This window comes from Pan troglodytes, chromosome 3 (assembly GCF_028858775.2).
Source record: "Pan troglodytes isolate AG18354 chromosome 3, NHGRI_mPanTro3-v2.0_pri, whole genome shotgun sequence".
Lineage (NCBI taxonomy): Eukaryota > Metazoa > Chordata > Mammalia > Primates > Hominidae > Pan > Pan troglodytes.
The window spans coordinates 88,371,779-88,397,944 of NC_072401.2; the positions used below are offsets into that span (position 1 = coordinate 88,371,779).

A 26,166-nucleotide genomic window follows, 5' to 3' on the forward strand; every position below is an offset into this window, starting at 1 on the left:
GATTGTGCCATTGCACTCCAGAGCAAGACTCTGTCTCAAAAAAAAAACAAAAAAAAAACAAAAAAAACAAAAAAAAAAAAAACGAGGCACAGTGGCTCATGCCTGTAATCCCAACACTTTGGGAGGCAGAGGCGGACAGATCACGAGATCAGGAAATGGAGACGATCCTGGGTAACATGGTGAAACCCTGTCTCTACTAAAAATACAAAAAAAATTAGCAGGGCATGGTGGCAGGTGCCTGTAGTCCCAGCTACTCGGGAGGCTGAGGCAGGAGAATGGTGTGAACCTGGGAGGCGGAGCTTGCAGTGAGCAGAGATCGCCCCACTGCACTCCAGCCTGGGCGACAGAGTGAGACTCCATCTCCAAAACAAAACAAAACAAAAAAATATGCAGCCAACATATATAGCCTTCTTCAACTATATGTTTGTTTACAAAAGAGAAAAATACTGTTGAAATTGTTTTGACCCAGGTTCTTTTAAAATCGCTTTATAGTCACAAAATGATTGTCCTAGAGGATACCAGCCTCCATAACTGTGGCTACTACCGTTAAGACTCAGTAACATTAACTCTCAGCTCTGAGACTTTTTACTACGTTTTTTTCTAAAGGATGTGGGTGCAGTGGACATCCCTTAACTATATCTTTAGTGTGGCTTGCTAATCACCACAGAGACTTTAGTGTTGGTACCTGAAACATCTGGAAAATAAATCAACAAATTAATCCAACAGGACTGGGTTTTCATGTTTACTTCAAATTGCTTTTTTTTTTTTTTTACATCCTTATCTTTTCCATTATTGAAATATGGTAGATACTTTGGTCCTATTTATTGAATTTTCTTTCAACCTTCAGACACCAACCATAATAATACATTACTATTTTGCCTTTTGCAGAAGCCGTCTAGCTGAGCTTGAAAGTAACATCAAATTTGGGAGTGCTGTGCTGAAACATATCTAGGTATCAGGAAAAGTGATTTTCCAAAGGCTTGTAAAAAGTCATAGGATTCTATGACTGCTTCCTCAAGAGTGTAACAATAGCTTATCAAGAGAGGCTGTGCAGCATAGTGATGAAGATTATGGACTCTCGAGTGCAGGGTCATATCTCAGTCCCACCACTTACCAGTTTGCATGACTGAGAAAATTGCCCATTTTCTTGGGGCTTCATTTTTCTTATCTCTGAAGCAAGGATGGTGACATTGTACTTGGCTTAAAGGCTTGGAATTAATTTAATATGGGTGAAACACTTAGAGCCAGGAATATTGTGCATGCTCAGTAAATTCATATTACTTACAAAATTAATTCCTAGCACCTTCCTTGCCATTTTGCTGGACTGTGGTATCTAAGATTGTTACTAAGTGTCTCAACCACGTGTACTGAGGGAACATTATCATATTTGGAAGAAAGTCATCTTTATGTGAATTCCCAAGTGACAGTGTAGGGACCCATTAAGTTGTTAAGCGTTTTAAGGCATGAAGCTGGCCAGCTTTGAGGTGTCAGTGACTTGTAAGGGCACTAACAAGTCTGTCAGTTGGGAGCATAGTTCCCAGCTGCAAGTTCTCACCTTGACAAAGTTATAATTGGATTAGCAAGGGAAGACCCCTCCTTTCTGAGAACATAGGAAATACTGTAAACCTGAAAAACTCTGTTGCTATAACTTCTGTAATTTTCTTAAATGAATTCTTAAACATGATGTGTAAAATGACAAGATTTAATCAGCTCAATAACATATAAATCCTTGATCGTGAAAATATGTATAATTGGTTATTAATCAGCTTTTTGTTCTCTAGATTAATTGTAATTTCAAGACATTTAGAATTTAGAAAATGGAGTAGCCCTTTCTTTGAGTGAGTAAGTTCTTAGAAGACAAAGATTTTTTAAAAAACATGCTTTCCTATAGGGTTGCATGAGCTTTAGACGTAATAAATGCTCAATAAATGTTGATTTGATTTAGTTTTAATCTTCCTGTTTTACATGTGACCTAGGTAGGAAACAGAGTCCACAGCCAATAAGCCTCAAATAAAACTCCCCTAACTTTTTGGAAGGCAGCCTCAGTCCTCGGATGGAAGGTAAAATCCATACCTCCAATTAGGTTTTGAATTGCTTGGATTCAAACATTTGCTAGGAATAAAAACAGCACATTTACGACAGGCTAGGTATCACAGAAATTGCCAGTAGTTGATGTAACCTCTTTTATGTGTGAGGAGACCAGATCTTAGTATAACTAATAAGCTGCAATTTACTGATCATTGTGGCTTGCCTATATATGTAGTTTTTTTCTCCCACAAATGAGGAAAACATCCCTGCAGAGATTGAGGAATATCTCCTATCTTCCAGTTCTTAAATCCTTCCCCTTTCCTGATATGTGTTCAGGAAAATTTAGGGATAGTTTCAAGGGCAGGAAAAGCCCATAACTCATAGATGACTATGCCACAATACTGTTCAGAGACTGTTTCAAACTGAATAATGGTAGTAATTGTGGACACTTCTCTTTGAGAGTTTATGGAATTCCTAAATGTCATAGATTTTATAGTACTGTGCTTCTCAGAGTTCAATGAGTATATGAATCACCTTCGAATTTTGTTAAAATGCAGATTCTGGGCTGGGCATGGTGGCTCATGCCTGTAATCCCAGCATTTTGGGGGGCTGAGGTGGGTGGATTATGAGGTCAGGAGTTCGAGACCAGCCTGGCCAACATAGTGAAACCCCATCTCTACTAAAAATACAAAAAATTAGCTGGGCATGGTGATGTGTGCCTGTAATTCCAGCTACTCGGGAGGCTAAGGCAGGAGAATCATGTGAACCCAGGAGGTGGAGGTTTGCAGTGAGCTGAGATCGCGCCATTGCACTGCAGCCTGGGAGACAGAGCGAGACTCCGTCTTAAAAAAATAAATTAAAAATATAAAAATGCAGATTCTGATTCAGGAAATCTGGGATGGGACCTAAAACTGCATTTCTTATAGGCCTCTCATGTTAGAGCTGCTGCTCTGCAGCCTTACTTTAAGTAACAAGGCACTAAAACACAGGTTCTAACTCAACTGCACACTAAATTGCCTGAAGGCACTAAAAGAGAGTCCCCCTACTAAATAAACTATATTTAAACAAACATTTGTTTTCTTACTTGAATTAATCAAAACACACGAAGTTGCTAATTCGACTTCCTGATCAGTGTGGGCTCACTGGTGCTGGCACACTGAGTTGGCATAAGCTCCAGGAAGGCCCAGAGCGGAGTCCTTCACACACTTCTCATGGTCAAATATGTGGTTTCCTTTGGATTTTTTGAAATGTTGGAAATTGTTCACTGATCCTCACTTGCTCCATTTGTGGATCTGGATCAGAGTCCACTGATTGTGTAATGAGAGAACCCCAGATTGTGCAATCTGGGGGCAGATCTCACCTGCAAACACATGTGTAAAAGGAAATCTTAGCAGCTGCAACTGTAGCAGAGTTCTTCACAGTTCTCTGCTTCAGAAATTATCTTTTGGCTGCATTGTTTTTTGGCTGCCTTTCTGCTCAAACAAGCAAACACTCCCCTTGATCCATCCAACCTCATGACTTGATATGCATGAGAACTAGGAGCTTGTGTTAGGTAGAGTGAAGGATAAGCTATCAGAGAAGGCTTCTGAGAAGAGCTGCATTTGTTAGAGTTTGGATAATGGTAAGGGGTCTTCAGCTGGAGCAGAGGGAAAGGGGCATTCTAATGAAGAGAAAATACTGTCTGCAAAGGTTGGTGGCATTAGAGAACTGTGGGGCTGGAGGGTGTTCATGGGAAAGCGGTGGGGAGGGGACAGAGAGAGGTTTGGTGGATGATAAGGCTACTGAAGTTGGTCCAAATTGGGAAGGGTGTTAGATATCCTGTAAGAAACTGTCTCCAGGCCAGGCATGGTGGCTCACACTTGTAATCTCAGCACTTTGGGAGGCCAAGGCAGGTGGATCACCTGAGTCCAGGAGTTTGAGATCAGCCTAGGCAACATGGTAAAACCTAGTCTTTACAAAAAATTAGCCAGGTGTGGTGTCGTGTGCCTGTAGCCCCAGCTACTCAGGAGGCTGAGATAGGAGGATTGCTTGAGCCCTGGAGACCTAGGCTGCAGTCAACTGAGATTGCAGCACTGCACTTCAGCCTGGGCAACAGAATGAGACCTTTTCTCAAAAAACAAACAAACAAACAAAAAACCCACAAATATTTATGTTGAAACTTAAACCTGATGTGGCAGTATTAAAAGGTGGAGCCTTTAAGAGGTGATTGGATCATGAAGGATCTGCCCTCATGAATGAATGCATTCAAGGTTAACGAGTTTATGGGTTACCATGGGAGGAGAACTGGTGGCTTTTATTTTATTTTATTTTATTTATTTTATTTATTTTATTTTATTTATTTTATTTTATTTTATTTTTTTGAGAGAGAGTCTTGCTCTGTCGCCCAGGCTGGAGTGCAGTGGCACGATCTCACCTCACTGCAACCTCTGCCTCCCGGGTTCAAGTGATTCTCCTGCCTCAGCCTCTCAAGTAGCTGGGATTACAGGTGCCCACCACCATGTCTGGCTAATTTTTGTATTTTTGGTAGAGACGGGGTTTCACTCTGTTGGCCAGGCTTGTCTCGAACTCCTGACGTCAGGTGATCCGCCTGCCTTGGCCCCCCAAAGTGCTGGGATTACAGGCATGAGCCACCACGCTTGGCCTGAACTGGTGGCTTTATAAGAGGAAGAGAGACCTACAGTAGCATGTTTGCATGCTCAGCTCCCTCACCATGTCACTTTGGGACTCTAGAGTCCCCACCAGCAAGAAGGCTTTCACCAGGTGTGGCCCCTTAACTGTGGACTTCCCAGCCTCCATAACTGTAAGGAATAAATTCCTTTTTAAAATAAATTACCCGGTTTCAGGTATTCTGTTATAGGCAGCAGGAAATGGATTAAGGCACATGTATTCTAAATATTTAAAAATGCATACTTGGGCTGGGCACAGTGGCTCATGCCTGTAATCCCAGCACTTTGGGAGGCTGAGGCAGGTGGATCACAAGGTCAGGAGATCGAGACCATCCTGGCTAACACAGTGAAACCCCATCTCTACTAAAAATACAAAAAATTAGCCGAGTGTGGTGGCGGGCGCCTGTAGTCCCAGCTACTTGGGAGGCTGAGGCAGGAAAATGGTGTGAACCTTGGGGGCAGAGCTTGCAGTGAGCCAAGATTGCGCCACTGTGCTTCAGCCTGGGCAACAGATCGAGACTCCATCTCAAAAAAAAAAAAAAAAAAATGCATACTTAAGAGAAAAGGATAGAAAGAAACAGTAGGCCTAAGAAGCTGAGTGAGGCTGGGCATGGTGGCTCATGCCTGTAATCCCAGCACTTTGGGAGGCCGAGGCTGAGGTCAAGGACTCCAGACCAGCCTGGCCAACATGGAGAAACCTCATCTCTACTAAAAATACAAAAAATTTGCCAGGTGTGGTGGCACACGCCTGTAATCACAGCTACTTGGGAGGCTAAGGCAGGAGAATCGCTTGAACCCAGGAGGCGGAGGTTGCAGTCAGCTGAGATTGTGCCATTGCACTCTGGCCTAGGCAATAAGAGCGAAACTCCGTCTCAAAAAAAAAAAAAAAAAAACCAAGAAAACTGCGTGGACAGCTTTAGTATCAAGAGGGCAGAAGTAGAACCAATGGAACAGGGCTCTAGAGAAGCCAATTTTAGCTTCATGGGAGATAGAAGTTTCTAATCCTCATCATTGGCCTTCTGTGGAAGGGGCTGCCTTGTAATGACAACAGATGTCCCTGGAGACATGCAAACAAGCTAGTCTCGCTAGAAGAAAGAGCATTCTTGCATGGAGAAGTGGATTAGATGACCCTTACCTCCTTCCTGGAGCTAAGACTTGATTATAGTTGTTTTGTTTTTAGAATAATTGTGATTCAGTTTTGTGACTACAAAAACAGGTGTGTGTTCATTTTATAATGTTTAGACAATTTTTAAATACCCAGAAGAAAATAAGTCATCTGATTGTTCCATTCAGAGATACCTACTGCTAGCATTTTGCTACAGAAGCCCCGTCAATCTTTTGAATACACATTTCATTCAATTTTGATGAAGTGGGATACTAACAAACATACTGTATTGTACCTGTTTTTTTTTTCCTTTTAAAAATTATTGTATTTTGTACCTGCTTTTTTATTAATCAAAAAACTCTGATATTATGAATGTCTTCCTTGTCATTAAGTATTTTTTGTAAAACAAGAGGGTGAAAGCTTATTCAGTGGAGGGGGTGGTAGTGGTGATGGGAGGAATTAGAGATCAGTGTTATAAATTCAGAAATAAAGAGAAGTGTCTAAAGTGAGCTCTTCCCACTCCCATCCCTCTACTTTCACTATCCCAAGAAATCTCTGGGATTTTGGTTGCGATACGTGTGGAGAACAAGCCAGGAAAAGGATCTCTAGTTTGGATGATTGGTGATTGGCTCATAAATGAGGAGCCAGGAGGAATGGAGTGGGTTGGAATTGGGGCCATTCAGATGAATTCTGGCCTGGTCTGGCCTTGGGACCATTTCTCAGGCTGTCTCTTTCTCTTCCCTGTTTCCCTTTCCTTTTGAAAGGCATCACTACTCCTTCACACTCACTGGTGTTTGCTATTCAACAAATTATTAATGTGGCTGATCTTATTTTAAGGGGTTTATTGCTGATCTTCACAGTTAAAAAACACACGATAAAATATGGAATGTTTTAGTTTTGTGTTAGCCAAGTCCCTCCTGACCTGCTTATAGGAAGCTCTCTTTGAATTCTGCCTTCTGCTTTTATTCCCAAGGAAGGAACTAACTAAACACAGTTTCCCCCCCCCCAGTCTTTTCTAATTCCTTTTTTTGTGAAGGAGATACTATCTTCTTCCTGTATGGAGAAACCACCCTTTACAGACCCTAGAAGCAGCTAAGTCTCATTGATAGATATCTCTCAGCATCTGTTGTAACTGCATCCAGATGGGGAGGATCTTATTGTGTAGACACAATGAGAAAATGTTCTATTTTGGACAACCTCCCAAGTGCCTTTTCATGTCCAGGAAAGTGTTTTGGGGCATCTGGAACAAATAGTCTTGGAGTTACAGAGAGAAGTTTAGGTTGGAGTTACACATTTAGAGAGTTACTGATGATATTGTACAAGACAGCATTTAGATTGAGAAGAGACAAGTAAGGTTTGTTAGAACTCTATCCTGGATCCTGGATGTGTGAGCAGAAAGAATTGTAAAATAAGACTGAGTTGCTTGAAGTCTACAGAGAGCCTTTCATGGGAGGTGGTCACTGGCATCATAAAGGAAGCCGACTTCTCTTGGTGTAAGAAGCTTGGCAGTGATGGCAGAAGGAGACTGGGTGGTAGCGTTTACAGAGAAGAAACCAATGTATTGGGAGAAATGGCTTGTGCTGGGACTAGGGTAGAGAAAATAGATGATGAGCCTGGAGCATCCTGTAGTAACAGAAAGGAAGGAGTGCTCGAAACACAAAAGGATGGGGCATGTCAAAGGGGCAAGGAGCCAACCTGAAGGAGCTCCCAGTGGCCAAGGCTGGAACAATTTGATAAAATCAATCATGTAGTGGCTTATGACACAAAGTTCAAAGGAAATATCTGTGAGAGCATGCTCATATAAATAAATAATTGAATGAGTAAATAAATGGAGAAGAGGCAAATCTTTCTTAGAGAAGAATTTCAAATATGTATAGCTATTACCACCCCTTTTCCTGTGTCTGCTTCATTCTCTCCCTCCTTTGAAGGGAAAACATCAGCCAAAACCAGATAGAGGAACATTCTACAGGATAGCCAGCCCAAACTTCTCAAAACTGTCAGTCATGAAAAACAAGGAAAAACTGAGAAATAATGCAGTTTTAGGATACCTCGGGTTGCATCTTGGACCAGAAAGATGTCATTGATGGAAAAACTGGTAAAATCAAAACAAAGTCTAAAGTTTATTTCATAGTAATATACCAATGTTGATTTCTCAGTTTTGGCAAGTGGCCAATGGTAGTATAAGATGTAAACAGTGAGGAAACTGGCTGGGGGGTATAATCCTTTGCAACTTTTTTGTAAATCTAAAGTTATTCTAAAATAAAACATTTATTAAAAAATAAACTCTGTGTGTGTGTGTGTTGCAGAGGAAGTGGGGGAACTTGAGCTTGTTTGTAGACTGATAATAAGTAATTGGTATAATTGTAGGCTAATATCCCTGATTGATCAGGGTATTAGGATAAGGAAGGGCATGTTTTATTAATGCACAAATAGGAGGAGATACGGAAAACTGTAGACCAGATCAGGTAAAGAAAAAGACATTGAGTGAAGAGGTAAAGTTGAGCAGTAATTTGTATACATTTTTGCTTGTATACCTCCTACAAGAATGTTGAAAAACTGTAAATCTTTATTCTTGAACCAAACAGTTGAATCAGATTTATTTTATTAGAGAAAGTCTAACTTCTGATGGCCCTATACATCTCATTTCATAATTCTAATTTGTATATAGTCAGGCATAGGCACCTTGCCGCAGGCTTGTTACCTGGATGTGTTTAATGAGGATCTATTTATTAATATTGATTTAACCCCGGGGACTCTCCTCCTACAGAGAACTGTTCCTTTGGGGGCCTCAGAGGTATTTACACCTGGAGTAATGCACCATTTTAATATTGATTTGGGGTGGATGAGAGGACTGCTTTCCTTTTTCTACATTTTTTTTTTTTTTTTTTTTTTGGTGACCAAGTCTCGCTCTGTCACCAGGCTGGAGTGCAGTGGTGCAATCTCAGCTCACTGCAACCTCCCCCTCCCAGGTTCAAGCGATTCTCCTACCTCAGCCTCCCGAGTAGCTGGGACTACAGGCGCTTGCCTCCACGCCTGGCTAATTTTTTGTATTTTTAGTAGAGACTGGGTTTCACCGTGTTAGCCAGGATGGTCTGGATCTCCTGACCTCGTGATCCACCCGCCTCGGCCTCCCAAGGTGTTGAGATTACAGGCGTGAGCCACCGCGCCCGGCTCGTGCTTTTCTTTTTCAAGTGGAGAAAACCAAGTGGGAAGTGAGAGCCTGAATCTTCGTTGTAAGAAAGAGGACATTTGGATATTAAGGATCTAGAAATAGATTTGCCCTTAGGTCGTGAGAATCTCCAGGTAACCCCAGTTTAAAGATAAAGGCAGAGAACCTGGAAAGTGTGAAATAAGGATAGGAGGGCTGCTTTGTGTTGAAGTCACAGCTGAAGGGAGAGCCGGTTAATTTCCAGTGGTGCTCATTAGCAGTCCTCCTTGCTGTCTGCCTTCTGGGTAATGCCTGTTTTTATTCTCCTCCATTATCTCCTCCCTTTTCCTGTGTCTGCTTCACTTGAGATTTTCAATGGCAACCTTGAGCACCCTTCTCTTGGCAAAGTGATTTTAGCAGTGTCCTGGTTAAACATCATTCCATTGAAATGAAGTAGCAGTTCTTAGGGGATTTGACCTATGTGACGTTTAGACCAAAAATGCTACAAAGGGTAGAATTGTTGAATGACCATTGTGGTACAAATGCATACATTGAATGAGGTATGTTAGAATTCTGAATAAGGCAACCTGTTTAAATTTTTTCTTTTCTTTTCCTTTTTTTTTTTTTTTTTCCCAGAGACGGTCTTGCTCTGTTGCCCAAGCTGGAGTGAAGTGGCTCACTGTAATCTCAAATTCCTGGGCCCAGGTGATCCCCCTGCCTTAGCCTCCTGAGTAGCTGGGACTACAGGTGTGAGCCACCATGCCCAGCTAATTACAAAAATTTTTTTAGTGGAGGTGAGATCTTGCTATGTTGCCCAGGTTGGTCTTCAACTCCTGGCCTCAAGTGATCCTCCCACCTCAGTCTCTCAAAGTGCTGGGATTACAGGTGTGAGCCACCAGGCCTGGTCAACTCTTAAGTTCTTAAAAGGGCAATGAAGTTTTTTTTTTTTTTTTTTTGAGATGGTGTCTCACTGTGTTGCCCAGGCTGGAGTGCAGTGGTGCGATCTCGGCTCACTGCAATCTCTGCCTCCCAGGTTCAAGTAATTCTTCTGCTTCTGCCTCCTGAATAGCTGGGACTACAGGCGCATGCCAGCATGCCTGAGACAGGGTTTCACCATGTTGGCCAGGCTGGTCTCAAACTCCTGACCTCAAGTGATCCACTTACTTCAGCCTCCCAAAGTGCTGGGATTACAGGCATGAGCCACTGTGCCCAGCTGGGCAATAAAGATTAACGGGCGATTTTACTCCTTATTTGTAGGGTAAATTGGGTCTGTTAGCAGGACCCGGGTCCAGGGATTCTTAACCTGAAATCTGCGGAGCCTCACGTGCTTCCTAAGTGGGTTTCAGGGGAATCAAATTGCATGGAAGTTTAACAAAGGTTGTACTTCAGTGTCCTCAAATTTCATCAGAAAGCCAAAGAATTCTTTGCCCCTCAAAGGTTAAGAATGCCTTTTTGTTCAGTTTCACTGCTGATGAAGATGGTGGGTTGGATACAATGGTGTTTTCAAAACACTTGGAAATAATAATGCCCATGTTGGTATTGCAGTACTTTTTTAGCCACATACAGTATCCAAGTCACAAATCATTTCTCCTGTACTTAGTAATTTTAGATGTATTATAATCTAGTATCATCCCACTTGTTTCAAATTACTCCCATGAATTTACATTACAAACCATTTTGAGAGCCCAGGGAATCTCAGGTGTAATTCTAATCTGGTATTGATTCTATATATCTTTGGGGGTAAATATTTGCTGTATTAAAAATTTTTTTCCATTTATTCATTTATTTGAGACTAGGCCTTGCCCTGTCACCTAGGCTGGAGTTCAGTGGTGTTCTCATAGCTCACTGCAGCCATGAAGTCCTGGGCTTACGCAATCCTCTTGCCTCAGCCTCCCAAGTAGCTAGAACTATATATCCAGCTAATTTTTAAATTGTTTTTTAATAGAGACAAGGACTTGCTATGTTGCTCAGGCTGGTGTCAAATTCCTGCCCTCAAGCAATCTTTTTACCTTGGCCTCCCAAAGCACTGGGATTACAGGCATGAGCCACTATGCCTGGTCTGTTTCCTCATATTTAAGTGGTGTCAGATCAATTAACATAGTTCAAAAAGTATAATTTTAATATTATCAATGTTACATTTCTAGCCTGTGCTAAATGGACATTTTATGAGTAAGTGCTATTATGAAGTATTTTTTCAGCAATTATGTCTGATACTAATTTGTTTATAGCATAAATGATCACAGTCAATATAGATAAAACAGCAAGAGAAAAATGGGGAAAAACAGCCACCAAAAAATTATTGAGAGTAGACTTTTGCCTGGTTTCCTTGAAGGCTTACCACTTTACTATTGCAAAAGAAAATATGCGTACAAAGGTATTTTGTTGTCTGATATAGATTTCTTACAAATGAAAATAAATGCTGGCCAATTATGGTCCTTAGAATGATTCAAGGATTATAAATCAAGACTGAACAAAAACTTCTTAAAATTATTTTCTAAATAAGCATGATCTAGGTAAATGGCTTTCAAATGAAAGCAGACCACAAGCATCACCTGGAGAATTTATTGAAATGCGTATTCCTGGGACCTCACCCCACAAGGATTCTATTTCAGTAGTTCTGCAACTAGGATCTGGAGTCTGTTTTTAACATATGCCCCAGGTGGTTTGACCACATTTTGCTAAAACTGATCTAGGTGCTAAGAGGTTACATGGAATAGCTGTAATATATAACACCTTTAATTAAAAGAAGGCTCGATGAGTGTGGAGAGGTGAGGGAGACAAGGAAGTATTTAGCAAATGATATAGAATAAGTTTGCACCTCAATTACTGTGAAACCCAAAGAGCTTTTGTATATGTACATTTTAGATATTGTTATTTACTACATTAAAAATTAAAATTGAGGTATTTAAAATATTTATTTTTAAAACCCATTACATATTGACCTAAATAAAACTTTTATAAAACCAATTTTCCAAAATTAAAAAAATTATTGAGAAAGAATGGCATTATTTTACATTCATGCAAATCTCTTTACTGTCTGGCTTAATAGAAGACAGCTAGATTCTCATACAGGTTATCCAAAATGCTTGGGACCAGAATTGTTTTGGATTTCAGATTTTTTCTGATTTTGGAATATTTGCATTATATATTCTTGTTCCAGTGAGCATTTCCTTTGAGCGTCATGTCAGTACTCAAAAAGTTTTGGATTTTGGAGCATTTTGGATTTCAGATTTTCAGATTTGGGATGTCCAACCCAAACAGATTGAATCTGATTCTCTATTCAATTTGTTGCAATGTTGTTTTGGTTGAAGTCTATAAAGAAAATCCAACTTCACACAGAAAGAGGATGAGTATTTTTAATACCTTCTTTGTTATTATACCAAAACTCTGTGTTAGTTTCTTAAAGGTTAATTGCATTGTGGAATCTGAAATGAGCTTTTTAAAAAAACTAAACCTTTGATACATTAAAATCAGTTGGTCTGTTTTGCACTTTTTTTCAGTGGATCTTTCATCCATGCATGATTTTGGTTTTTGTTTGAGAGAGAGTCTTACTCTGTCACCCAGGCTGGGGTGCAGTGGCACAATCTCAGCTCACTGCAACTTCCACCTCCCAAGTATCTGGGATCAGAGATGCGTGCCACTATGCTCAGCTAATTTTTTGTGTTTTTGGTAGAAATGGGGTCTCACCATGTTGTCCAGGCTCTGGTATCAAACTCCTGAGCTTAAGCGATCTGCCTGCCTTAGCCTCCCAAAGTGCTGGGATTACAGGCTTGAGCCACTGCACCTGGCCTACCCATGTATGATTCTGTTATACCATTGGTCATTTGAAAACTAAGGCAGATCTTCTCATATAACTTTCATCACTGTCACTCTGATCTCATCAGGAAAGTCTTTAAGTATTGGCGAAGCTGGCAAGATTATGTGGCAGATGCAAAAAGTCTTCCAAAACGCTTGAAAGCTCAAATTTCATCATTGGCAATAAGTACTGTCAATTGTTTTCCTCAAAGAAACAGGCTCAACTTTGTTCATTTTTAATAAAATGTCTGCCAGATACCCAAGTCAGAATAACTACAGTTTGTGAATTGTTCTTTCAAGTAAAAATGGTAGTCCATGAAAAAAAAGCTAGCTCAGCTTGCAACTCAATTACACAAGTGCTTTTCTTCTAGACAGCCATTGTACTTAAGTGTGCAGTGGACTGCTTCCTGGGTACTTCCCATTTTGTCACAAAGAACATCAAAAAGACCCATGCTCAAGGGTCAAGATTTAATGAACGTAATAATTCTGACTGCTTGCTTCATTAACGACAATCATAAAGGAAACTGGCTTAAAAAAAAACTAACGTGTGGTAGTCAAGAATGCAGTGACTACTAGTTTCATTTGCTGTCACTGCTTTGATTAGTGCGAAGGCGCCAGCAGTTTCCCCATAATTGCTTTTGCACCATCAGTGCAAATGTCAGCACAGTGAAAAGACAATGTCTTTGTGTTATTCTAAAAATAGTTCTGACCTCTGAGAGGGTCTTGGGGACTCCCAGGAATCTAGTAAACACACTTTGAGAACCCTTGATAGAGGTGCCTTGGGCCTCCCTCCCAGCATTGTCGTTTTAGTGCCAGGCATTAACATGTTTGTATTTCACGACGATTTAGTAATACAATCTGGACTATCTCTTTATGAGACGGGCAATGTTGTCATGATTCTAGGTAGAAGAACGGAGAGTCCACAGTGCAGGCAGTTATTCAGTATTCATCTAAGAGTCTTCAGCTCCTCTGGTGTGCTGGTCCCTATGAGATGCTGAAGCACAACCTCCCTCCATCCTTGCTCATCCAAGTATTTTCCTGCTTTTGAGGCACGGCTTAAACGCTTTCCGTGGTCCTCTGAGTAGGAAGTGATTTCGTTTGTGCTTCGTATAGGACTTACTATATTGCATACTCAAGTTTTTTGTTTGCTTCTTGTCAATACCTTCATTGCTTAAGACCAAAATGAGGTACAATTTTTCCTGTAATCTACGTGTAGTCCAAAAAAGGCGGGCTGTTTTGTAAATATTTGTCTCTATGTAAGGAAATCAAAACTGAAAGCGGAGTAACACCAAGTATGCCCGTTTCCTGAGCTCAAGCACTGGAAGGATCAAAAGTAGCGAACGTGGTTTACTGCCGCGGTCTTGTTCCTGCTCACTGCCGCCTCTGGGGGCCCCATATTCAACAAATATTCAAATTGGAGCTGGAGTTCTGAGCGGCTGGGTACTGTGTATTCCAGCGGTGGGTGTCTGTACGTAGTTAGAACCTGGCAAGAGAGCACTCTCGAGGAGCTCGCAGGCGGGGCTCGGCCGGGGACCAACAGGGCTGGTCGGCGCCCAGGCTCTGCCCCCTGCCCGACCCTGCCTGCCGCTTGCCGCCTGCCTTCGGCAAGGGCCGCCGAGCGCCCTGCCCATTTAAGGAGGCGGGCCGTACCACCGCAACTTTCGTGACAGGGGGTATCCCGGCGGACTCGGACAACTTCAAGGGAGCCAAGAGGCAATTTCTTTTCCTTTCTAACTGTGGCCCGTGTTGCGCTGTTGCTGGGCAGGCGTTGGGCGCCAGCGGTCTTCGAGCGTGGGGGCCCGTTGGCTTTCCCTTCTCAGAAACTGCGCCAGGGGCGCTCGCTTGCCCCGGATTCGGACGCGGCGCTCCCCGGGCTCGTCTGAAGTGCAGATCGCCGCAGAGGCCCCAGTGCCCGGATGTCCATCAGGATTAGCGCGAGCCAATACGGGCCGAGCCCGGGGCTGCGCCGAGGACGCCCGGGGCTCGAGAGCAGGTAGTCCCGTAACATCGGGGCGCCGCGCCGGGACGCGTCCCCGCCCGGCTCCGCCAAATGGTGAGCGCGGCGCTGGCAGCAGGGCCCGCGGGGTGAAGGCGCTCATGGACGGAAGACCCCTGGCTCTATAAGCTGAATTATGGCAGCCCAGTCAAGGTAAGCCGTGCACCGGAGAAACTTTTCAAACGCTTTCGTGGCGAGGGGAGCTGAAGGTTGCGGGGGAGGGCAGGGTGCGGGGAAGGAGACGGGCAGGAAGCAGCTTTGTCATTGCCTTCTCATCATTCCCGAGGCTGTGGCTTGACTAAATGTCAGATAAAAAGCAGTTTGGAGAACATGCTGGACAATTTCTGCACAGCGGAGAGAGGGATGGAGTTAAAGTGAGGATTAAAGTTAGATAGCCCCCTTCTTCCCCCAGAACTGTTATTTTCCGGGACATTAAGTTGATTTCACTTGTCCGCCCTTGCCCAAATTTCCATTTAGATTCTTTGTGCGCCTACCCCTCGGTTTTCTGGATTTCTTGCTGTTGTCTCGAGGGGAAGTTTAGAAATACGATTAATGTAAAACATAGTTCACCTTGGAGAGGGTGGGTGAGAATTTGCCTGGTGAGTGAAAATTTTACTGCTAGAATGTACGATTCCACATAAAACGGCCCCGCTTACGTGAATCTGCTGAGTAGGCAAAGACCGGGAACGCGCCGGGGTGGTGAAGGGGAGAGAGGATAATGAACTGCAGTTGCTGTCAGAGGAGCGCTATTGTAAGAACCTGAAGCCCCGTCTTTCCATGGTTTGTTACTGGTTTTGTAATGAGCGTTGAAGAAGAGTGATGACAAGGCATTAGTGATTATTATGAGATCCAAACTGTTCTGTGCGATTTTATTTTAGTTTTGACAGCAGTTGGTGCTAAGGGAGACTTAGGAGTTATATATACATTCTCTTTCAACTGTGTTTTGCTAGAAAGCAGTTTGGTCTCACATATTTAAAGTAATAGGGTTCTTCAAGCTGATATTTGATGTGGAACAGTGATTTTGGGAGGTCTCAGAAGACTTAACACGTCTGAAGACTCAGATCATGGAGAGAAATGGATGTTAAATGTTCATGTTTGGGCTGGATGAGACTGAATGTTTTTTTCCTACGAAATAGAACTTTGTAGGAAGGAAAGAGTTTCTCTGTATAAAGTACCTCCTATGTGCTACCTGCTTTTTATATTTCTTCTTCTCAACACAGTGGTTTATCCTCTGCTTCCATTTTATTGAGTTTTAAGAAAGTGGTTCTTAATCTGGGGCCAAGTAGTAGAACTTGGATGAGAAACACAAGTTGTGTCTCTATTTTTGTTAACCTCTAGCTGAAATTTAGTGTTTTTTTTTTTTAAGTAGGACTAGAGATAAAACTATAGTACCAGTCCTTGTGATGTTATCACAGTAGAAACTATGTCTTTTCATAATCTTAATACAATTGTTGCAGATGTCTTCAAACACCTTTTGTGCTCTCCACTCAGGAAATTAAGGAACTGCTTTATCTTGCTTCATTCAGTAGTAAAGAAAAACACTACTGTACCATTGATTTCTTTTTAAATATTTTAGTAGGTGCTTGTCTATATAATCTGGTACCTTTGTATTCTTATGTATTTATTTAATGTATTTAAAAACATTTTTCTGATAGTGCTGTTATTTTCAGACTGCTACAGAGGTCCATGGCAGAAAATTAAGATCAAGATACCTTGATCTAAGAAGTTAGTAAATGCTGTGTGACAGATCTCAGTAATATAGCGCAGGGATTTGTACCCAGGTGTGAGAGATTCAATGCCAGCGCTCTTAAACTAATGATAAAAATAAAATGAGACACAAGCTAAATTGGACACTGCTGTGTGCCAGGCACAGCATTAAGCAGCTTTAATTGGATTAGCTCTGACTCTTCTCAGGCACCTAAATGGGTAAGTACTTTTATTATCCACATTTGTTAGTTGAGGAAACTGAGGTCCAGCCTGGCTGTTTCTTGCCTGAGGTCACAAAGGTGGAGCAACGCCTGACTCCAGATCTGCTTTGCACACTTCCTCCCTTATGCTTCCTCTTTAATGCTGAGGTGAGATGTTAAAGGGAGCTGCCAAGCCTCAGTATAACAGTACAAAGAATGATTCCTGCTAAAATTGGTTGTTTGTAATATGTAATAATCCTGAGTTATCAGTGTGGTGGTTCAACTTGCCAGCAATTAAAATAGGAGAATTGTGCTTATTTCTGATCTTCTACCCCACCTTCCGACATGCCCTGGAACTAGGAACAAAGCCACAAGACTGTTATGTCTGTTGTTTTCTTAGTCTGTGTGTTGGGAGTATATCTCACATTTTGTAAATGTGCATTTTCTTTGGTTACACCTGGAATGTGGTCCAAGCTCATTCAGATAATTGTGCTCTGTGGGAGAGAAGGTAATCTTTGAGATCCAAAGAGAATATATGGAGAAGATTCAAGATATTTTGGGATTTCAGGGAAACTCTAAAGCTGGGCCACGTTGCCCTGAGTAATGCTAAGAGAAACCAAAACATCACCTGTGATGTAAAATCTCAGGTAGTGAAATCTTGACCATGTACGACTACACATTAGTGTTTGTTTGCTCTTGAGACAATTAATTTAGACCGACAGACTCATTGTACTTACAGATTTGTAGCTCAGTGTTTAACCACACCAGTTTCTTTGTTCATTGTTTAGTTTGATTCCTGATTTGTTATTGATGGGTGATATATGACTAATTTTTTTATGCAAATGGATTAGGCAGTGTATTCCCATCCCTGTAGTTCACTCCTTAAGACAAGATACTGTCTCCCACATTTTAGTCTCCCCTACATAAGCTAGAAGCACTTTGGATTGAGAGATTACCTAAGTATTTCTTGGCTTGTGGACTTTTATAAATTAAGGCTGTGTTAAAACCTAAGAGTAGGAAATTTGTTTTGTGGTTGATTTCTTCTCTTAAAGCTGGAAGACATTTCTTGACTAAAACGCAAATTAAATGCTTTTAAAATTTAGATTTTTGGGGGTCATATTTTGAAAACAATAAGTATTTGGTTTATTGTGTTCCTAGAGTTGAGAAAGGTGGTCACTGAGAAATGTCATGTCAGTTAAAGCGGATTGTATGCTGTGTCTGGGCTCTCAGATAAGTGTGTGCTTTCTTTGTAACCTATAAACATAACAGACACATTGAATATATACTTCCTTGTGGAAATTGCAACAAACTTGCTTTCTTTAATGTGAAATAGTTACAGAACATGGCTTTAGTTACTGGACTCTGATGGAAAGTGCATCCAGACTATTTTATAGAAGTATAAAAACTAGCAACTAGTAAACCTAACAGTTTATAGACATATTTTTTTTTCTGCAAGGATTAACAGTGCTTTATACTGAGGAGTGATGTTGATGGATACAGTAAAAAGGAGGACTTTGCCTGATTCCCCACCTCCGCTAACCCTCTCATTGAAGCAAATCCCTGAATTCTAGAAAGGAAAATATACATACCTTAAAATACTATCAGGGATTAGCCAGTTTAAAAAAATCACCTGGGCCGGGCGTGGTGGCTCACGCCTGTAATCCCAGCACTTTTGGGAGGCCGAGGCAGGCGGATCAAGAGGTCAGGAGATCGAGACCACTGTGAAACGCCATCTCTACTAAAAATACAAAAAAAAATCGGCCGGGTGCGGTGGTGGGCGCCTGTAGTCCCAGCTACGCGGGAAGCTGAGGCAGGAGAATGGCGTGAATCTGGGAGGTGGAGCTTGCAGTGAGCTGAGATCGCACCACTGCACTCCAGCCTGGGTGACAGAGTGAGACTCCGTCTCAAAAAAAAAAAAAAAAAAGAAAAAAAAAAATCACCTGATGCCACCTGAGAACCCCTGGCCCTTCTCCACCCTGGGGCAGGGGTGTATGCATGGGAGTAGGGGAGTTGAACTTGCTTCTTTGGGAGAGTTGAATCTGGTGGCTGAGCACGGAGCTTCTCAAAAGAAAGGATTTATAGACAAACTGCAGTAGGAAAGTATGTTCAGTCAGCTCTCCCACAGTTTTCAACTTTTGAATTTGTCTAAAATTAATGTTAATGAAGCTTTGAAAAATCAATAAAGAAGCAAAGTCAGATTGTGCCCAAGATTTATATGAAGCTGGTTTTTGGTGGATCTCTTTGACTCTAGGGAGGGAAAGTTTTCCATTGCAAAAAGCAATGCTCTTAAACTGGTATAGAACCAGTTTTGCCCTGCCCTATGCCCCGTCTCTGATTTTTGAGCTAGTGATTACCTTGGAAGAAAATTCATGAATGCAAAGCAGCTTTGATTAAAAATGAGCCATTATCAAAGAGAATACTGTGGTTTTGGGAAGTACAGTTCAAAGAAGAGATTCTGGGATGGAAATAATTTATGTAGTATTTTGATCCATTGAATATTCTCACTTTTTCCTTCTTGTGACACCATTGTAAACAGTGTCCTTGACAGAAGAGAAACACAAACAGGTCTCTTAAGTGATTTCTTTCTAGTTCATCCTGAGAGCCCAGTTGAGCTTCCTGACTCACAGTCTAGAGCTGCTTCCATGATAAAGACTGAAGGAGCGGTGAGTCATTTTTTAAAGTCAGCTGATTTATGGGGATGTTGTTGTTTTGGCAAAACTAACTCAAGTGATCTCTCAAGAGATTTTGCTGGATTTTATACCATACCGTGAAAAGATATTCCATAGCTGGATTTACACTCTTGAAAATGGGGTTTTTGTGCGTGCTGCATCTAAAAATTTTAAATTTCAAATACATTCAGGAATAAAAATATCATGGATGAGAGAGAAATCTACTTTTTCATCTTGGTTCTGTCATTTATTTCTTGTGAGCCTCCAAATCTATTTTTTACATAATACCTGTAAGAGAGAGGAGTTATAAAGCTGGTTTGTTAACTATTGCTTTGAGGTATATATAAACTTAGTTTTCTGTTAGCTAACTTCTCCATTTCATTTCTTTCTTTTTTTTTTTTTTTTTTGTATAACTATACCTATTTTAATAGAGATGGGGTTTCAACATCTTGGCCAGGCTGGTCTCGAACTCCTGACATCAGGTTTCTTTTCCAAGATAGGCAAATAAACTTATTCTAATTCTGTATGTGAGATATAGTGGAAATACAATATGCACCTCTAGGACAAAGTTTCTTGGAGACATGCTTCTTGGCTCAGAAATAGAAACATATAGTGAGGCTAAGTATAATCTCTTTGTTGTGGTTGGTTCAGTTACGTTTTATTGATATAGAGTGAGTACATAACTTTTACGGGTTAAATGATTACCAATCGTTTTTACTTAAATGTAAAAATTGGGGGAGCTGAAGTAGTATTTTCTGTCTCCTTCAGATGGTCCTCAATTCATTTTATTATGAATATAAAGTGTTCATTTGCTCAAAATAACACAGCAGGTAGAATGCACAGTGTCTTGCTCAAGTACAAATGTATCAGATGAACTTTAGATTTACACTTCAGGAGAAAATATGTATAACTTTTGGTGCTAATGCCCCAGGGAACTAAAAGTAAAGATTAACTTTAAAACCATGCAAATTGCTGACTTTCTGTGTCTTGGCAGTGATCAGTGTTGAGAATCCCTCCCCTGTGCAAACTTTTTTCTTTTCTTATCTATTCACAGTGAGTTAAAGCTTAACCTGATGGCCACAGAGCCAACAGACCTGGCATCTTGAAAGTCTTGTTCTCTGCTGAATGTCTGTTTTCTTGTGTTAGTTTATTGGCTTTGTTTTTAATTTAACCAGATTGAACTGCTATCAAGTTCTTTTTTTTTTTTGGGAGACGGAGTTTCGCTCTTGTTGCCCAGGCAGGTGTGCAATGGTGCGATCTCGGCTCACAGCAACCTCTGCCTCCTGGGTTCAAGCCATTCTGCCTCAGCCTCCGGAGTAGCTGGGAATACAGGCATGCTCCACCAAGCCCGGCTAATTTTGTATTTTTAGTAGAGATGGGGTTTCTCCATGTTGGTCAGGATGGTCTCGAACTCCAGACCTCAGGTGATCCGCCCGCCTCAGCCTCCCAAAGTGCTGGGATTACAGGCATGAGCCACCCTGTCCGGCTGAACTGCTATCAAGTTCTTAAGGCTATTGCTGGGAGCAGTAATTTGGTGACAGATTTAATATATTAAGAGAAAATCCCAGGGGTAACATCTTGTCTAAAGGAACTCAAGCAGACAAAGGGTAAAATATTTTTATTGACACCTAGATTGTCTTTATTTCGGTATGTTTTCGAAGGGCACTCACTGTTTGACTGCATTCTAAAAAGTACCAAGAATTGTTTTTCCTCCGTGGTGGCTCATATGGGTGAGGGCTTGGAGACCTGCAGGCCACATGATCCTTTATTTTGGTGGGCTGGGGAAGAGTTAAGGCTGTGATGAAGATCTTACCTTTTTTTTTTTTTTTTAAAGTATTGCTTACTGCTGGATTGGCAACTAAACAAATAAAAAGTAAAAGGCTATTTTAGGGGTAATATGGTCATATGAGGTTCAGGGTTCTCAAACTTGATTAGACACAAAAATCACCGTGGGTGCTTGTTAGCATGCAGATTCTGCTCCCCCTCCCCCAGAGATTCTGAGTGGACAGGTTCTGGGTGGAGCTCTGCTGTCTGTAAGGCCAGGGGCACAGGTACCACGCTTTGTGAGATGGTGCATGTGTGAGTGAGAGAGATCATATAAACCATGTTGTACGATGCTATTAAATTTTGATACAATATATGCTTATAAATACACATTTTTTCCCCTCCTATTGAAACAGACTGGAGGTTGGTAGAGAAGGTGGATATCTACGTCCATAAAATTTAACCTTATATTACAAACTGTTGGTTGAAATATCCAAATGCGTCTGTGTTAAAAAAAAATTAAAAGATACCAAGAAGCAATTCCCAGTGTTTGATCATACAGCACCTTCCCAAGAATTGTTTCTTCTCAAGGAGCAGGGTATTTAATTTACTTTTTTCTATGCGTTGTGGGCTCCCTCCCCAGTTAGAGTTAACTGCTAAGTATATCTCTCTCTCTACCACACACAGCCCAGTTTATCAGGTGGCAGTTGTTTTTGTTCCCAGGGAAAAGTTAAAATGGTGTGAATTGGTCAGTTTTGTCCAAACTTTGTGAAACCGAAATGAAAGTTTTGTTTTTTAATAAAAGCTTTGCCTAGGGGTACTGCTGAACAAATAATGTTCAACAAGACATTTTATATGGAACTCCTACTGGGAAGTAAATGTTAAAATTATAGCAGATGTCACTTCCTGTAACAAAATTCAGGAAACAGTCTTTGGTATGTGGGTGTTGTAACTTTTCAATTCTTGGAACTTTCCTTCAGGAAACTGTCCTGTCAGAAGCAAAGCAGTCAATAAAATATGAAGCACAACTTAAACTATGTTATACAGTGTAATTAAATTTTGATTTGGTGCATATGTTTTTGTGGTCAAGACAGACCCAAGATTATCACGTGACTTTCATCCTGGATAGTGTGTGTCTGGATAACTTGTTAAATTGCTTCTCCCCCACTTCTCCCATTCTGGTTGCTTTAAAAATACAGGTGTATCTGATTTACTCTGGACTTGAATTTATGGAAAGTGGTATAAAATTAATTAGTTCTCATTGTTTTGTACAAAACTATGAAACCTGTTTCCTCCCTAGCTTTGCAGAAATTTTGTCTCAATTGACAAACTGTCTACCTTAGACATTTCTAAGATGGCCTATCTAGTAAGTTGGTAGCTTTGAGCTTTGATAAAAGTTTGAGTCCATGATATTATGGTTTAAGAAAATTTTTCCTTAAAGGAAAACAGAACGTGTTATTGAGTTAATATTGCTGGGTTTTAGTTGTTGTTTATTTGCTGAAAGGATAGTCATTGGTATAAAGTAAGCCAAAGCTCTGTCCTTTTATATTTTTTCAGGTAATTTTGACCTAGCAATTACAGCTATAGGAATGTTTTCCTGTTACTCATTTACAGTCTGTGTCTCCCTCTCCCCTCCAGCCTCCTTTTAGAGTTAAGACGGTGCTAACTCTCCATTTAAAAAAGTGTGTAAAAAATAAACTTTGTACCACAGGGGAAAAATTAGGCAGTAACATTTACTGGCATTAGAATAGCAAAAGGATAAAATGAAACCTAGTGTATTACATTAATACATAATTGAGGTTTTGCAACCTAAAAATATTGGAAAGAATTATTAATGTTGTTCAGATTGTCTGCTTATCTTGTGACTTGGTTTTAGTAAAATTCAAAGTGCCACTGGAACTTAGTTTTTGTTTTTAAATGGGAACTATGCCCAGAAGACGAAAAGTCCTAGGTTGGCAGTTAGATTGAATTTGATAATTCTGTCACTGCTGATGGTGTGAGTTTTTTATTTGTTCTTACCCTTAGGGCAGGGAGGGGCCTCCTCTTAAAAACACCTTCATTTCTTTCTTATTTTAGCAGTCATGTTTCTTTAAGGGTAAAGTAAAAATCATTAGGTTTACTTAATTCTGAGTTTAAATTTGTAGGCTTTATAAAAATTCTTGACAGTTTATGATAAGCCTAGCATAAAACTTCGTTTTCTCTCTGAGGTCACTCGTATTCTATGTTGACATCCTTAAAGTATTGGTATTATCCATGATCTTAGAGTATTTTAAAGAATGAAGAAGTCGGGCGTGGTCGCTCATGCCTGTAATCCCAGCACTCTGGGAGGCCCAGGCAGGCGGATCACCTGAGGTCAGGAGTTTGAGAGCAGCCTGGTCAACATGGTGAAACCTCCTCTCTACTAAAAATACAAAAATTAGCTGGGCGTAGTGGCAGGTGCCTGTAATCCCAGCTACTCGGGAGGCTGAGGCAGGAGAATTGCTTGAACTTGGGAGGTGGAGGTTGCAGTTAGCCAAGATCATGCCGTTGCACTCCAGCCTGGGCGATCTTTTGGTAGCTTGGTGTAAATGACCTTTTGTGGGGAAAGAGGGAAGAGGGGAATAGTTAAATTGAATCGAGGTACGTTCCTTGTCACCCAGATCTTTTATATCTTTTGTTATATCTCATTTTATGGGTATTTCTTCCCAGCCCAAGTTTTTGTAAAAGTGATTTTCTTCGAGGTCAGGAGATCAAGACCATCCTGACTAACACAGTGAAACCCCATCTCTACTGAAAATACAAAAAAAAATTAGCCAGACGTGGTGGCAGGCGCCTGTAGTCCCAGCTACTTGGGAGACTGAGGCAGGAGAATGGCGTAAACCCGGGAGGGCGGAGCTTGCAGTAAGCGGAGATTGCGCCACTGCACTCCAGCCTGGGTGACAGAGTCAGACTCTGTCTCAAAAAAAAAAAAAAAGTGATTTTATTGAAGTCTATTTTATGTATCATAAAATTCACTCATGTCAAGTGACAACTCAGTAATGTTTAGTTACTTTACTGAATGGAGCGACCAGTTTTAGAACATTTTATCCCATACCTGGTAAGATCCCTCCTGCCCATTTACAATTAATCCCGGTCCCCAGCCCCACCACCATAACCTACTTTCTGTCTCTGTAAATATGCCTTTTCTGGGCATTTCACATAGTGGAATCATAAATGGAGTATGATGGTTTCTTGCATCTGACTCTCTTTACTTGCATATATATATATATTTTAAATTTACCAGCCTCAGCATATTCTGGCCATACTTGAATAATTTTTTGAGGTTCATCTGTGGTGTACCATGTATCAGTGGTTCTATCCTTTTATTACTGAATAGTATTCTGTTAATAGATGTGATAGACAGTTTGTCCCAATTTTTAAAAAAATTGTGAATAATGTTGCTGTGAACATTTACATACAAGACTTTGTGTGGACATATATATATGTGTGTGTGTGTATGTATATATATATGTGTGGTTTTTTTTTTTTGGTTGGATAGCTAAAGGTGGAATTTCTGGGTCCTATGATAGTTTTTTGTTTGACTTTTTGAGAAAATGCCCAACAGTTTTTCAAACTATATGCCTAGCCTAACTTTGAACTGATCTAATTTAGTCAATTTCTTGCAAATTGTTTGCTATCTTCATAGTTATTTGGGCTATGAAAGTAGCGGTTCTGAGATCTGATCAATTTTGCATTTGATTATTAGAAAATTATATATTGTTTTCAATTTATATGTGATCTTAAAACACAGCTCATTTTCCCCCATGTACAGTTCTTTATTGTATTTTGTAAATTGGGCTTTTCGATGAAGAAATTCATATCGAGGAATGTTTAAAGAAAGCCAAATTAAGTTTAAAATACCAATGCATACTGATTATTGTCAAAATAGTAAAGAAAACTCCAACTCCACAACTCATAAACCCCTCAAATAGCAGAATTTAAATATATTATTTGTTAAATAGAAATCCTTTATTTTATAATTGCAAAATGGCCCTAGAAATTGTTATTTCAATGTGCATTTTAAATAAAAGCGTTCGGGCAAAAATGCGCTGTTCTCATTCACTAGAGCCTCACATGCAAAGATAAGTTATCTAAGTGAAGCGTCTGGAAATTATCATTCAGACTTGGGTCCTGCCTGGGGAAGGTGGTGACTATGTGCCCTCACTTGATGGTGTACTCCGACTTCAGGAAAAGATAGATCTGTTGCACAAACAAAAATGTTCCATGAAATGCTCTGAAAGTATCTTTAGGGGCATGTGTGACGTTAGTGAAAATGAATCATCTTTTTAGCACTCAGTCGTTCTACTTAAAAAAAAAAAAGCTGTGAGGCTCTGGCTAGAAGATGTCTTCATTTCTTCCTTTATGAGCCTTTCAAGTGTTCTTTCAACTTGGAGAGCCTCAGTGCATTGTGGCAAGTTACTGAAATCTGCTGCTCTGCATATTAATTTACCTACGTAAGAATTATATCAGTATCAACAGCTTTATGAATGTGGCCAATTCACACGCATTAAGTGTTTTTCATATTATCTGTAAATGTATTGAGTACTTCATTGTTCACTAAGAGCCAACCATTGGTGTGTGCAGGGCTCTGAGTTGGTTTAGATAAATACACTGTCTCCCTCCCTACAAGGAGCTCATAGTTTGGTGGGAGAGACAGAAATAAGCAAACAAACTGACACATAAAACAAGTGCAAATTGTGGAAACACAGTGGCAAAAAACAGGATACTGTGAGGTAATAATAGGGGGTGGGGAATTGGTCTTGGTGTGGGGCCAGGAGAACCTCTGAGGAGGGTTACCTGAGGCAGAGAAAGAGCAAGCCATGACACAGAGAAATGTAATTGTCCTTCTAGAATGTACATGGAAGTAAGTGGTGATGGTGGTGAGAAGGATGGCTTTTTTTTGAGACAGAATTTTGCTGTGTTGGCCACGCTGGAGTGCAGTGGCACGATCATGGCTCACTGCAACCTCCAAGGATGGCATTTTTAAACAGGGATAAAAATGTTAGGAAATGACCGTCATGTGGCAGTTTCTTGAAATAAAAATTTGATTGTTTTAGTGGTTTGTAGTTC

At 40.7% G+C, this 26,166-nt stretch overlaps 1 protein-coding gene across 26 annotated transcripts in view; it reads left to right on the plus strand.

Annotated features, from left to right (window-relative positions):
• AFF1 (ALF transcription elongation factor 1) overlaps window positions 1–26,166 on the plus strand; it is a 247,133-nt gene that overhangs the window by 98,488 nt on the left and 122,479 nt on the right. For 2 of the 26 annotated variants that reach the window (XM_054683811.2, XM_063808951.1), the window contains exon 1: window positions 14,051–14,891. The exons of 16 other annotated variants lie outside the window; for them this stretch is intronic. In XM_054683811.2, the coding sequence (XP_054539786.1) occupies window positions 14,875–14,891 (17 nt within the window). In that variant the 5' untranslated portion in view covers window positions 14,051–14,874. Of the gene's footprint in view, window positions 1–14,032; window positions 14,892–25,831; window positions 25,961–26,166 lie in introns of those variants that run through there. 8 more of the 26 variants (XR_010156321.1, XM_016951838.4, XM_016951842.4 and 5 more) reach the window with 6 other exon arrangements.